The sequence below is a fragment of the Loxodonta africana genome, chromosome 12 (genome assembly GCF_030014295.1).
Source record: "Loxodonta africana isolate mLoxAfr1 chromosome 12, mLoxAfr1.hap2, whole genome shotgun sequence".
NCBI classification, from domain to species: Eukaryota; Metazoa; Chordata; class Mammalia; order Proboscidea; family Elephantidae; genus Loxodonta; species Loxodonta africana.
This window is the reverse complement of record NC_087353.1, coordinates 56183701-56196970: the sequence shown is the minus strand read 5'-3', so window position 1 is coordinate 56196970 and position 13270 is coordinate 56183701. Positions and strand designations below refer to the sequence as shown.

At 48.8% G+C, this 13270-nt stretch overlaps 1 protein-coding gene across 8 annotated transcripts; it reads right to left on the bottom strand.

The window, feature by feature from the left end:
- Positions 1–1110: 1110 nt before the first annotated feature.
- On the bottom strand, positions 1111–12002 carry FLYWCH2 (FLYWCH family member 2). 8 transcript variants are annotated; one of them, XM_064295417.1, is made up of 5 exons: positions 11412–11772; positions 8373–8413; positions 7214–7321; positions 6348–6771; positions 1111–4461 (listed from the first exon to the last, which is right to left on the bottom strand). In XM_064295417.1, the coding sequence occupies exons 4-5, from the start codon at positions 6667–6669 to the stop codon at positions 4232–4234; spliced, it is 552 nt and encodes a 183-aa protein (XP_064151487.1). In that variant the 5' UTR covers positions 6670–6771; positions 7214–7321; positions 8373–8413; positions 11412–11772; the 3' UTR covers positions 1111–4231. The 8 variants fall into 8 exon arrangements, with proteins under 8 accessions (XP_064151487.1, XP_064151488.1, XP_064151491.1 ...); XM_064295418.1 differs by having other exon boundaries at positions 7239–7321; XM_064295421.1 differs by lacking the exons at positions 7214–7321; positions 11412–11772 and adding an exon at positions 11782–11902.
- Between the last annotated feature and the right edge of the window lie 1268 nt (positions 12003–13270).

Here is a 13270-nt window from a genome sequence, read left to right as displayed (position 1 = left end):
TCATACCTGAAGAAAGCAAAAGATCATTAAAAAGACAAGAAAGAAAAAACCATAATGGATGTCAGAAGAGACTCTGAAACTTGTTCTTGAACATAGAGTAGCTAAAGTGAGTGGAAGAAATGATTAACAGAAGATTTCAAAGGGCGGCTAGAGAAGGCAAAGTAAAGCATTATAATGACATGTGCAAAGACCTGGTTTAGAAAACCAAAAGGGAAGAACACACTCAGCATTTCTCAAGCTGAAAGAACTGAAGAGAAAATTCAAGCCTCAAGTTGCAATATCGAAAGATACTATGGGTGAAATATTCAACGACCTAGGAAGCATGAAAAGCAGATGGACAGAAAGGACTGCATAAACCAGAGACTACATCAGCCTGAGACCAGAAGAACTAGATGGTGCCCGGCCACAACCAGTGACTGCCCTGATAGGGAACACAGCAAAGAGCCCCTAAGGGAGCAGAGCAGTGGGATGTAGACCCCAAATTCTCGTAAGAAGACCAGACTTAGTGGTCAGACTGGGACTGGAAGGACCCCGGAGGCCATGGTCCCCAGACCTTCTGTTAGCCCAAGACAAGAACCATTCCCAAAACCAACTCTTCAGACAGGGCTTGGACTGGAATATGAGATGGTAAATGATACTGGTGAAGAATGAGCTTCTTGGATCAAGTAGACATATGAGACTATGTTGGCATCTCTTGTCTGGAGGGGAGATGAGAGGGCAGAGGGGGCCAGAAGCTGCCTGAATGGACACGAGGAGAGAAAATGGAGGGAAGGAGTGTGCTGTCTCATTAGGGGGAGAGCAATTAGGAGTGTATAGAAAAAAAATTTTCTATAATTTTTTTTTTAGCAAGGTATATATAAATTTTTGTATGAGACACTGACTTGATTTGTAAACTTTCACTTAAAGCACAATAAAAATTAATTTAAAAAAAAAGCAGATGGAAGGAATACACAAAGTCACTGTATCAAAAAGAACTGGTTGATGTTCAGCCATTTCAGGAGGAAGCATATGATCAAGAACTGATGGTACTGAAGGAAGAAATCCAGGCTCCACTGAAGGCATTGGTAAAAAAAAAAAAAAAAAAAAACGAGGCTCCAGGAATTGACAGAATACTAATTGAGATGTTTCAACAAACTGTTGCAATGCTGGAAGCGCTCACTTGTCTATGCCAAGAAATTTGGAAGACAGCTACCTGGCCAACTGACTGGAAGAGATCTATATTTGTGCCCATTCTAAAGAAAGGTAATCCAACAGAATATGGAAATTATAAAACAATATCATTAATATCACACACAAGTAAAGTTCTGCTGAAGATAATTTAAAAAAATGGTTGTAGCAGTACGTTGATAGGGGACTTCCAGAAATTCAAGCCAGATTCAAAAGACGACATGGAATGAGGGATATCATTGCTGATGTCAGATGGATCTTGGCTGAAAGCAGAGTATACCAGAATGATGTTTACCTGTGTTTGATTGACTATGCAAAGGCATTTGACTGTGTGGATCATAACAAATTATGGATGACATTGTGAAGAACGAGGATTCCAGAACACTTAATTGTCTCATTAGGAGCCTGTACATAGATCAAGAGGTAGTAGTTCAAACAGAACAAGGGGACAATTCATGGTTTAAAATCATGAAGGTGTGTATCAGGGTTGTATCCTTTCACCGTACTTATTCAATATGTATGCTGAGCAAATAATCTGAGAAGCCAGACTATATAAAGAATGGAACATCAGGATTTGAGGAAGACTCATTAACAACCCGCAATATGCAGATGATACAACCTTGCTTGCTGAAAGTGAAGAGGTCTTGAAGCACTTACTGATGAAGATCAAAGACTACAGCTTTCAGTATGGATCACACCTCAACATAAAGAAAACAAAAATCCTCATAACTGAACCAATAAGCAACATCATGATAAACAGAGAAAATATTGAAGCTGTCAAGGGTTTCATTTTACTTGGATCCATAACCAACACCTGTGGAAGCAACAGTCAAAAAATCAAATGACGTATTGCATTGGGAAAATCTGCTGCAAAAGACCTCTTTAGAGTGTTAAAAAGCAAAGATGTCACTTCGAGGACTAAGGTGTACCTTACTCAAGCCATGGTATTTTCAACCACCTCATATACATGCAAAAGCTGGACAACGAATAAACCAAAAAAGCCAAACCCACCGCCGTCGAGTCAATTCCAACTCAGCTCTACTCTATAGGACAGAGTAGAGCTGCCCCATAGTTTCCAGGAAGCGCCTGGCGGATTTGAACTGCTGACCTCTTGGTTAGCAGCTGTATCACTTAACCACTATGCCACGAGGGTTTCTGGACAATGAATAAGGAAGACCAAAGAAGAATTGGTGCCTTTGAATTATGGTGTTGGTAAAGAATATTGAATAATCTATGGGCTGCCAGACAGTCTCGGAGGAAGTACAGCCAGAATGCTCCTTAGAAGGGAGAATGGCAAGACTTCGTCTCACATACTTTGGACATGTTATCAGGAGGGACCAGTCCCTGGAGAAGTACGTCATGCTTGGTAAGGTAGAAGATCATCCAAAAAGAGGAAGACCCTCAATAAGATGGATCGACACAGTGGCTGCAACAATGGGTTCAAACAGGGCAACGATTGTGAGGATGGTGCAGGACTGGGCAGTGTTTCATTCTGTTGCACATGGCATGTCTATGAGTTGGAACCAGCTCAATGATACCTAACAACAAAAACGTAATGCCCCCACTCAGAATCTAATGAATGCAGCACCAGGGACATTGGCTGGGACTCTCCAAGGGATCCAATGTCTCCCAGATCAGAGGGAGAGAAAAAGAGAGCCCCTGGCTGGGAGGGGAAGGGCCATTTCTGCCCCGTGCTGGGACTGCTGGGTGTGGCCTGGGTGCTGGATGATGTTACTGAATCAGTGGTGACCCTTTTAGGCTTGTGGTTCTGGGGCAGGGGTGCAGACCAAGGATTTCAAGGTGACACATCATGTTATGTGCAGTCCCCATTAGGAAATTAGGCAGAAGGCGAGGGTGTACAAGAGAAAGGGAAAAGAGGGTGGGATGTCTACCCATCTGAATCTAGGAGGGCTACTGTGTTCATTGCACAGCTCCAGCTGTTATGTGTTTGAAATATTTCAAATAAAGAAATGAGTAGTCATGTTGCTGGGCCAGACCCAGAGTATGGGCTTCTGGCTTGGCTGGGGATCCTCCGGGATGATCACCAGGCACCAGCCATCCACTCAAACCCCAGGAGGGAGGTCCCGCCCTTGCTTTATCCCCACTTTAAGGCAGCCCTGAGGCCTGTGGCTCTGGTTCCCTGGCCGCAGCTGGAGGGGACCAATGGTGCCAGAGCAAAGTACTGGGGAGTGGATGCCCCATGGATGACTCTGCTCAGTGGATTCTGGACCCAGGATCTTATTCTCTCACCCACTCAAGCCAGGACTGTCTGGAGACGCCCCAGGAGACCAGGCATGTGCTGAGTCTAAAATCACAGCTTCCTCACCCCTGCTTCCCTGGGGCTCCAGTCCACGATTAGCCCTTAAGCCTTGAGCTGTTCCTCGGGCTTTCTTGCCTGGCGACAAAATCCAGACCACCAAGAGAAAGAGAACACTCAGGAAAGATCTCAGTAGGGAACGTGGACTCTGTTTATACACAACTGGGACCAAATAACTCTCCATATTACGGTTACAGAAGACAATAGAAACATTCTAACAATGACGCTGTAAAAATAATACAGGAAAAGTGGGGGCTGAGGGGAAAATGTGCCGAGTCGCTCCTTTTTCCTGAGAGGGAGTCTATTGGTAGTGGTTATCTTTGAAAAATATTGTTTAAAAACATAAGGCCTCCAAACTCTAAATTTTAGAATAATTCGTGTTCTTGCGCCCAGAGGAAGTTTTCAGAGAAAGAGGACGATGTGTGGAGAAGCAGGTGGAGGTGGAAGGACTAGGCGAGGGCCAGGTGCGGAGGGCCACCAAGGGTGGTGAGTGCCCCCCTCCCCCGGGTGCTGGGGTTGGAGCTGGATCCGAAAGGACCCAGAATCCTGGAATTTGAACCGTCCATGATGGGATCTAAAAGGTATAGCTTCTTTTAATCTTTTTTTTTTGGGGGGGGGGGAAGCTGCTTACAAAAGTAACTTGTACTTTATCTAAAAAAAAAAAAAAAATTACACAATGTTGAAAGTGAAAATCTGTCGGTGACTGGGCCCTAAGCCCTAAGGATCTGGTGTAACCCTTGGTGGAGTTCACCCACTGAGCTTAAATGCCGACGCCGCGCCGTTGTCAAGGTTACGAAGACGCGCTGGGACTCCGGAGCCGGCGGCATCGTTGTCATGGTTACGAGGATACGCTGGGCTCAGTGTGCCTGGCAGCGCACACCCTGCCCCACCCTGAGAGGGCGCGGACTCCTCCCCTTCCATCGCGGGGGTGGGAGGTAACTGCCACGTTAATCTTCCATCACCTTTCCCTTCAGCATCTGGAAGAGAAGGGGGTGGGTCAGGCTGCTATCAGTGGAACGGGGGAGGGAAGTTCTGGGGTCTACCCGGTGTCAGGAAGCCCTGCGAAGAAAGCTCCGCCTGATAGGGGTAATTGCTGACTCCAGGGACACAGACCCTACAGGCCACTAAGCCCCGGGACACAAAAGATGTTAATTATTTCCACAAAATTAATCCGAGCCGATAACAAGAGGCCATCTAAGATGCATCAATTGGTCTCAACCCAACTGGATCAAAGGAGAATGAAGAACACCGAGGTCAAACGATAACTATGAGCCCAAGAGACAGAAAGGGCCACATGAACCAGAGACTTACATCATCCTGAGACTAGAACAACTAGTTGGTGCCCAGCCACAACCGATGACTGCCCTGACGGGGAGCACAACAGAGAACCCCTGAGGGAGCAGGAGATCAGTGGGATGCAGACCCCAAATTCTCACAAAAAGACCATACTTAATGGTCTGACTGAGACTAGAGGAATCCCGGCGGTCATGGTCCCCAAACCTTCTGTTGGCCCAGGACAGGAACCATTCCCGAAGAGAACTCATCAGACACGGAAGGGACTGGACAGTGGGTAGGAGAGAGATGCTGATGAAGAGTGAGCTATTTGTATCAGGTGGACACTTGAGACTGTGTTGGCATCTCCTGTCTGGAGCGGGGATGGGAGGATAGAGAGAGTTGGAAGCTGGCAAAATTGTCAAGAAAGGAGAGACTGGAAGGGCTGACTCATTAGGGGGAGAGCAAGTGGGAGTATGGAGTAAGGTGTATATAAACTTATATGTGACAGTCTGACTTGATTTGTAAACATTCACTTGAAGCTCAATAAAAGTTAAAAAAAAAAAAAATTAATCCGAGCCGAGCACTAGAAAGCGGCTGCCATCCCCACTTCCGGGCCTGGGCTGAGCGTGAGGTGGGGAAGCCTGTGGACAAGGTACCCACACCGACAGGGCTGGTGGCTGAGGGGATTGTTGATTGCCCAGGAGCGCCGGCCTCGGGGGAGCCCGCAGGGCAGAGAGCCTGCCCTGGGCCTCTCTCCATATGAGGAAGGGGGACTTTATTTTCATTCTCACAGAGGCAGAGGGGTGGAGCAGATCCGATGAGTGGGCAGAGGTCTCACACGGGGGTCGAAAGGGACCCTCGAGATGGCGCCATCCCACCAAGCTCAGTGCGAAGAGTTGGCTCTGAGAGGGAGGTGACTTGGCTCCTTGAGCATGGCCTGTCCACAGGTCAATGGGGACAGCGTTCTCCACCTCCCATCCCCCACTGGCAGGAGGAACCCAGGGGGGCACTGGAGCAGGACTGGTCTTTAGGAATGACCCAACGTGTGAGCTGTGCCCTCTGCGGGGGGAATGGGGGTGTCAAGGTCTGGGGTCCCTGGTCTCTGTGAGTCCCCGAGCACTGATCCCTGCCCCCCTCTAGGATTCCTCCACCCAATGTCTGGCTCAGAGAAAGGTCAATCACCACACAGCAGGGGCAGAGCCAAGAGGCTGGGGAATGGAGCTACAGTTCCCCCAACATGTCCCATCTGCCCCACAAAGCCACTCCAAAACCACAGAAAAGTGCAGTGACCTTGGGCTGTCAACCCCTCCCCCCCAAGCTGGCCTGCCAAAACCACCCCAATCCGCCCCCCCCATTGACAGCAGTAGCCGTCACTGCCAACCAGAGCTTCTTAACTTCGGCGACCTGGGTGCCCAGAGCTTATCCCGGAGGCTCATGGAGGAAAGCCATGCAGCGGGAAGGAAGGGTGGGGCGATCCAGGTGAGGCCCAGGAAAGACCACCTGTTTGCTAGTTAGGTGTTCACATCTGGCTGTGGGCAGTGGCTCCAAAGGCACCTGGGCCCTGGGGGCAGGGCAGCCCCACCCTCACCTGTGTCCAGCCTGCTGCGCTTTGGCTCAGGCTCCTGGGGTGCCGCCTCGATCGCCCGCTGGGCCTCGGGGTGGATCTTCAGGAGGGCCTTGGCGAGGGTGGTAGGGCCGGGCAACCCGAGGGACATGATGCAGTGCACCCCCTTGCGCTTGGTCGCAGGCACTTTGGCGCTGTCTTTGGAGGCTGTGAGCAGGATGAGCTTGGAAAACTTCTTGGGTATCCTGGGGGTTGCGGAGACGACGCCCATGACTGATTCTCGGGCGGGCTCCTGGCCTGCCCGCATACTCTCGCCCTCCTGGTCACGGGACTCTTGCAGGGGCATCCCTGTAGAGGGCTGCCCACAGGCCACGCCCAGGCTGGCAGCTGGATATTAGCTCCTCCTTCTCCTCCCTGGCCCGGACCCTGGGAGTCCAGGGGCTCCTTCCTACAAAAAACAAAAAACAAAAAACCACTGCTGACGAGTTGATTCCAACTCATAGCGACCCTATAGGACAGAGCAGAGCTGCCCCACAGGGTTTCCAAGCAACGCCTGGTGGATTCAAACTGCCGATCTTTTGGTTAGCAGCCGTAGCTCTTAACCACTACACCATCAAGGTTTCCTCCTTCCTACAGGAGGAGGCAAAACCCCAGTTAGTGGAGGCCCTTAGGTCCGCGGCTAGCGGATGGATGGAGGATCAAGGCTGGGGACGGATGGACTGGAGATAGAGAACTCTGCGGGGGTTTCTGCTCTGCCAGCGCCTCTCCTGGCAGCTTTGGTACATCCCCTTCCTACCTCAGGATCACTTTCCCCACCTGTGAGGTATGCAAAATAAAAGCCTCTCACAGAGGGTGTTGGGGTGACTAATGTACTAATACTTGTGAGTTACCGCGAATCCAGAGCCTTGTAGATACCGAGCATGGGGCTGTTTCCATAGGGTTTTCTTGGCTGTAATCCCTACGGGAGCAGATCGCCAGGCCTTTCTTCCATGGCACCCCTGGATGGGTTCAAACCACCAACATTTAGGTTTGTAGCCAAGAACAAACCATTTGAACCACCCAGGGACCTTTTCAAATTACAATGCACTCAAGTCAGCTAGCAAGCAATTCACCAGAATGCTACTAGTAGTGGAAATGGTTTATTCTTCACTAATTTTCTATTAGTTGATCAAATTGTTTATATCTTTTTGCATGAACTAACTTTACAATGAAAAAATATTAAACTCTTTAAGAGTAAGATACATTTACTCACATGGTAATTTTTTCTATTAGTCCATTGCTCAGAAAAAAGGGCACCCATTTGTGGGACCAAGAACTAAGTCTGGACTTTTATATCTGGTTTCTGAAAACAGCCTGAGCAATTAAGGGGCTCTTTATCTTTCTAAAATAACTAGACAAGTAGGGGCTCCACAGGCCCCGCACCTGGTGAACTAACTTCAGGAAGGGAGGGGGCACAATGCAGCCTTGCAGATTCATCGATTGTATGATCGTAAGTGTGCACTGAAGCCCCAGATATGCACAATCATTGATCATCTGATCATAAGTGTGCATTAAAGCCCCAGGTATGCACAGTCATTGACAGTATGATTGTAAGTGTGCATTAAAGCCCTAGGTATGCATAGTCATTGATCATATGATCATAAGTGTGCATTAAAACCCCAGGTATGCACAGTCATAGATTATATATCGTTAAGTGTGCTTTAAAGCCCCAGGTATGTGTATTCGTTCAAATCCCAATGACTAAAGGGCCCTGGACCTTGAAGCTCCTTGCTTGTCCGTCACTACCAAGGAGACCAGAGGCATAAAGATGGCTCAGTGCAAACCCAAGACTGAAGAGGCACACACGGTTAAGAACTGGCAGGAGCCTCTCAGACACTATCAGGTATGTGGGAGGCACAATAACGGCCCCCCAGTGATGTCCACGTCCTAATCTTTGGAACCTGTGAATACGTTACCTTAATATTGCAAAGAGGGATTAAGGCTGCAGATAGAATTAAGGTTGCTCATCAGCAGATTACAGCCCTGGTGGCACAGTGGTTAAGTGCTCACCTGCTCATCAGAAGGTCAGAGGTTCCAATCCACCAGCCGCTCTGCAGAAGAAAGATGCAGCAGTCTACTTCTATAGATTTACAGCTTTGGAAACCCTATGGTGGTGCAGTGGTTAAGAGCTACAGCTGCTAACCAAAAGGTCAGTTCCAATCCACCAGCCGCTCCTTCGAAACCCCATGAGTCAGAATTGCAACAGGTTTGATTTTTTTTTTTTAAATAGGGTTTCCAAGGAGCGGCTGGTGGATTTGAACCACCGATCTTTTGGTTAGCCGCCAAGCTGTTAACTACTGCACCACAAGGGCTCCCAAAAATTTTTGTGAGTGATTACATAGGTAGATATGTATGCTGTATAGGCATGGGAGGGCCTAGGAGAGTACACGTGTGTGCATATATAGGTATGGTTGTGGGCATTTGCATATACGTATTTGTATGCGCTGCATATACATAGAGTACATAGGTGGTATGGTAATGGAAACTTCTTAGACATAACCAAACACCTTGTGGGACTGAGTTATTGGGCTTGAAGGCTAAGGACCATAGACTCGGAGAACATCTAGGTCAACTGGCATAACATAGTTCATAAAGATAATATTTTACATCCTAGTTTGGCGAGTAGCGTCTGGGGTCTTAAAAGCTTACAAGTGGCCATCTAAGATACAGCTATTGGTCTCTTCCCATCCGGAGGAAAGGAGAGTGAAGGAAACCACAGGACTAACGGCCCACATGAACCACAGCCTTCTCTAGCCTGAAACCAAAAGAACTAGATGGTGCCCCGCTACCGATACCAACTGCTCTGACCAGGGACACAACAGAAGGTCCTGGTTAGAATGGGAGAAAAACGTAGAATGAAACTCAAATTCATAAAAAAGATGAGAATTATTGGACTGACAGAGACTGGAGTAACTCCCAAGACTATCGCCCTAAGATGCCCTTTTAACCTGGAACTGAAGCCACTCCTGGAGGTCACCTTTCAGCCAAATAATAGACTGGCCTATAAAATACACAATAACACCCACGAGGAATGCGCTCCTTAGATCAACTATAGGAGACCAAATGGATAACATATGCCCGAAAGCAAAGATGAGATGGCAAGGAGGTGCAGGGAAGCTGGAAGGATGGAAATGGGGAAGGCAGGGTGGAAATGGGGAGAGTGGCCCCAGGATGCAGGGACAGCGATGTCACAGAACAATTTGTGTATAAACTGTTGAATGGGAAACTAATTTGCTGTATAAACTTTCACCTAAAACAATATGTTTTAAAAAAACTTTTCGATTAAAAAAAAAAAGTAAAAGAGGTAGGCAGAAGAGAACCAGAGATGGACAATGGAAGCAGGGTCAGAGAGAAGTGGTGTTGCTGGCTTTGAAAATGGAGAAGGGGGCCAGAGCCAAGGAATGTGGGCACCCACTGCTATGGTGTGCAATTGAGTCCATTCTGACTTATAGTGACCCTATATAGGAAAGGGCAGAACTGCCCCATAGGGTTTCCTTGGCTGTAAACTTTATGGGAGCAGATCACCAGGTCTTTTCTCACACAGAGCCTATGGTGGGTTGGAATCACTGACCTTTTGGTTAGCAACTGAGTGCTTAACCATTGTGCTACCTGGCAAAAGCAAGGAAGTGAATTCCCCCTAGATCTTCCAGAAATAGCCCAGCCCTGCCCACACCTTGATCTGAGCACAGTGAGGCTTATTTTGGACTTACGAACTACAGAGTTGCAAGATAACAAATGTGGGTTGTTTGAAGCTACTGTCTGTGGTAATTTGTTCTGGAAGCAATGGAAAACCACTACAAGGTCCAATTGCTTATTGATGAGGTTCTGAAAGCCAGGAACCTTGCCTGGCAGCTGATGGTGGGTCAACGGCATTATCTTAATACACATGGGAGAGAAATACCCTCAAATCCACCAACACTGGGGTCATCAGCAATGAGGGCCAGTCCCTTACCCTCTTCAGGCTGGTTTCATCTGTAGAATAGGAGTAGTGGCAAATTTACCACCTAGGGAACAGGTGAAGTCAAAATTTCTGGGCAATCCATGAGACCAGAACTGGATAGTGCTCTGCTACCATTACTGAACGTTTTGACAAAAGATTCTACAGAAGAATGCAGATAAAAAGGGGAGAGAGGAGTGCAGAACAGAATTCCAAATTTTCATGGGATCCAGACGTTCCAGAGCCACTAAGGATGGATGAATCCCAGAAATTACTGTCCCGCGATAATATTTAAACCTTAAACCAAAAATATCCCAGGAAGTCTTCTTTAAACCAAACAATAGTTTAGCTTATTTAGAAAAGAATGTTTGCCTTGAGTATCACTCTTTTGAAGAACTGTCTATATAGGATCAAACTGACAACAGCAAAATGAAAGATTAGATAGGAAACTTGGGAGGCAGTGAATTTATGCTTATGAAGAACAATTCAGAAGAAGGTGAGAATGGTTGACAACTTGAAGAATGTAATCAATGTTACTGAATTGTACATGCAGAAATGGGTGAATTGGTGTATGTTTTGCTGTTTATACTTTCAACGACAACAATAAAAAGTTCCTGGGTGATACTGACAGGTGTGGCCCGCACAATCACTACCCCACGCGGTTGTCGGAGGCTGTGGTTGGACGACTCCTGGGATGACTGCGCCATTTATGTGTGCAGATGCACACCCTTTTGGGGTGGGTTTCAAAGCAACAGTGATACCACTCTCACTGCCCCCTCTCCCCAAAAGGCCAGAAACTGCTATTCTATCTATGCAGAGCAGAATTCCCCAATGTACGAGCTTCATGTAATGAACGTCCTTTCTCCTAATCAGGCTCAGAATCTCCCCTACTTGCACTCCTCCTCGTAGAAGCCCTGGTAGCACAGTGGTTAAGAGTTTGGCTGCTAACCGAAACGCTCCAGTTCGAATCCGCCAGACCCTCCCATAGGGTCGCTATGAGTAGGAATCGACTTGACGGCAGGAGGTTTGGTTTGGATTGGTCACCTAAAGTAATGTGCCATCATAAGCTGCCTAAGCTGCGCCAAATGGCTCCCTACTCCACCATCACCTACCTCCACCTCCTGCCCAAGCTTCTGGAGTGTCTCCTCGCCCCAAGACCTCACGCCTCCAACTCGCTGCCATCGGTCACAAGGACCTCTGTGCACAAAAGCAGGCCGGGGTTGGGTGGGGGCAGCAGCGGGGACAACACGGTCGGGGAAGGCGGGCCAATAGCGAGGCTCCCTGATTTGGGGGTGTCAGGACTCAGTCGGAAGGGTCGGTGGCCTGGGGGGAGGGAGGAGCGGGGAGAAAGGAAGCGAGTGACGGTGACCTGAGGACCGAGACGCAGAGCCGGGGACCCCCACCCATCAGCAGCCCTGTGGGATCCCCGGGAGAGCCCGGCCGGTGGCGCGTCCACGCCAAGGGTACCGGGTCTTTCCTCACCCACTAGGGCCTGTCCTCGCCGAGCACCAGCCGGGCGGCGACGGCAGCGGGGCCCTGTCTCTCCGGCGACGGAGCCGCGGCGAGTCTCTCAGCCCCGGCGCCGGAGACCGCCGCCTCGTCTCGGCCCCTCACCTCAGGATGGGGGTCACGCCGCGAGCATGCGCAGCATGACCACGGACCCGATTCCTCGAGCGAATGCCGCTCTCCGGGTCTTCCCAGCGCGGTGTCAAGCCGCAGCCCGGCCAATCGGCGCTGGGGGTGGGGCCAGGATTCGCGGAAGAGGCGGGGCCGTCCTGGATTGGGCGACACCGTCTGAGAGCTGTGCGTCAGCAGGTCCTGCGGCTTGAACCTGAGTCCTGGGCGGGACCATCAGAGCACAACTTGGGTTGTCGGGGGGTTGGGGAGGGGACACTTAACTGAGACCCGTGTACCTCCCAGGGTTTGACTCCCGCTTACGGCGGAGGAAGTAGAAGCGTTCCTTTGAGGGCTCGATGGGCCGCGTCACTTTTCGGAGCGAACCGAGGGAGGGTTTGGTGCAGCTCCTCAAAACCGCTGCTTTCCGCTCACCCCTTGGCATACGGAATGACCAGTGGTCCACACCTACATCACAACTCGCACCCACAACAAGTTCCCCTGAAACGTGTTCAGCATCAAAGAAGTCATGGTTGTAGATCGTAATATAGCCAAAAAAAAAAAAAAAAAAAATTGCCATTGAGTCGATTCCGACTCATAGCGACCCTATAAGACAGAGTAGAACTCCCTCACAGGGTTTCGAAGGAGCGACTGGTGGGTTCAAACTGCAGACCTCTTGGTTAGCAGCTGTAGCTCTTAACCACTACACTACCAGAGTTTCCAGACTGTAATATAGATGAAATAAATAATGGCAAGGTAGGAGAGGTTGGAACGTGCTGATTATCTCATTTTTTCATAGAGGGAGTGTTATGGATTGAATTGCATCCCCCCAAAATATGTGTTGTAAATCCTAACCCCTATACTTGTGGATGTAATCCCATTTGGGAATATTTTCTTTGTTATATATACTAATGAGGCCACATCAGTGTAGGGTGTGTCTGAAGCCCCTCACTTTTGAGAATAGAAGAAGCAGATTAGGCATACAGAGGCAAGCAGAGATGGGGAAAGATAGGTACCACCCCACATGATAATCGCCAAGGTACTCAGGAACAGAAGCTGAAATGAGACAAGGACTTTTCTCCAGAACCAACAGAGAGAGAAAGTCTTCCCCTACAGATGGCGCCCTAAATTCAGACTTCTAGCCTCCCAACCCCCCACATATCTCTCAGTTTGTCCTACTGTGGGGGCTTGTGTGTTGTTGTGATGCTGGAAGCTATGCCACCGGTATTCAGATACCAGCAGGGTCACCCATGGAGGACAGATTTCAGTTGAGCTTCCAGACTAAGACAGACTAGGAAGAAGGACCCGGCAGTATACTTTTGAAAAGAGTTAGTCAGTGAAAACTTCATGAACAGCA

Coding starts and splice junctions, on each gene's coding strand:
- FLYWCH2 (XM_064295422.1), bottom strand. CDS start 6,669: ATGCCCCTGCAAGAGTCCCGTGACCAGGAGGGCGAGAGTATGCGGGCA. Junction 4,462..6,347: donor GCGCAGCAGGCTGGACACAG/GTGAGGGTGGGG, acceptor CTTCTCTTCCAG/ATGCTGAAGGGAAAGGTGAT.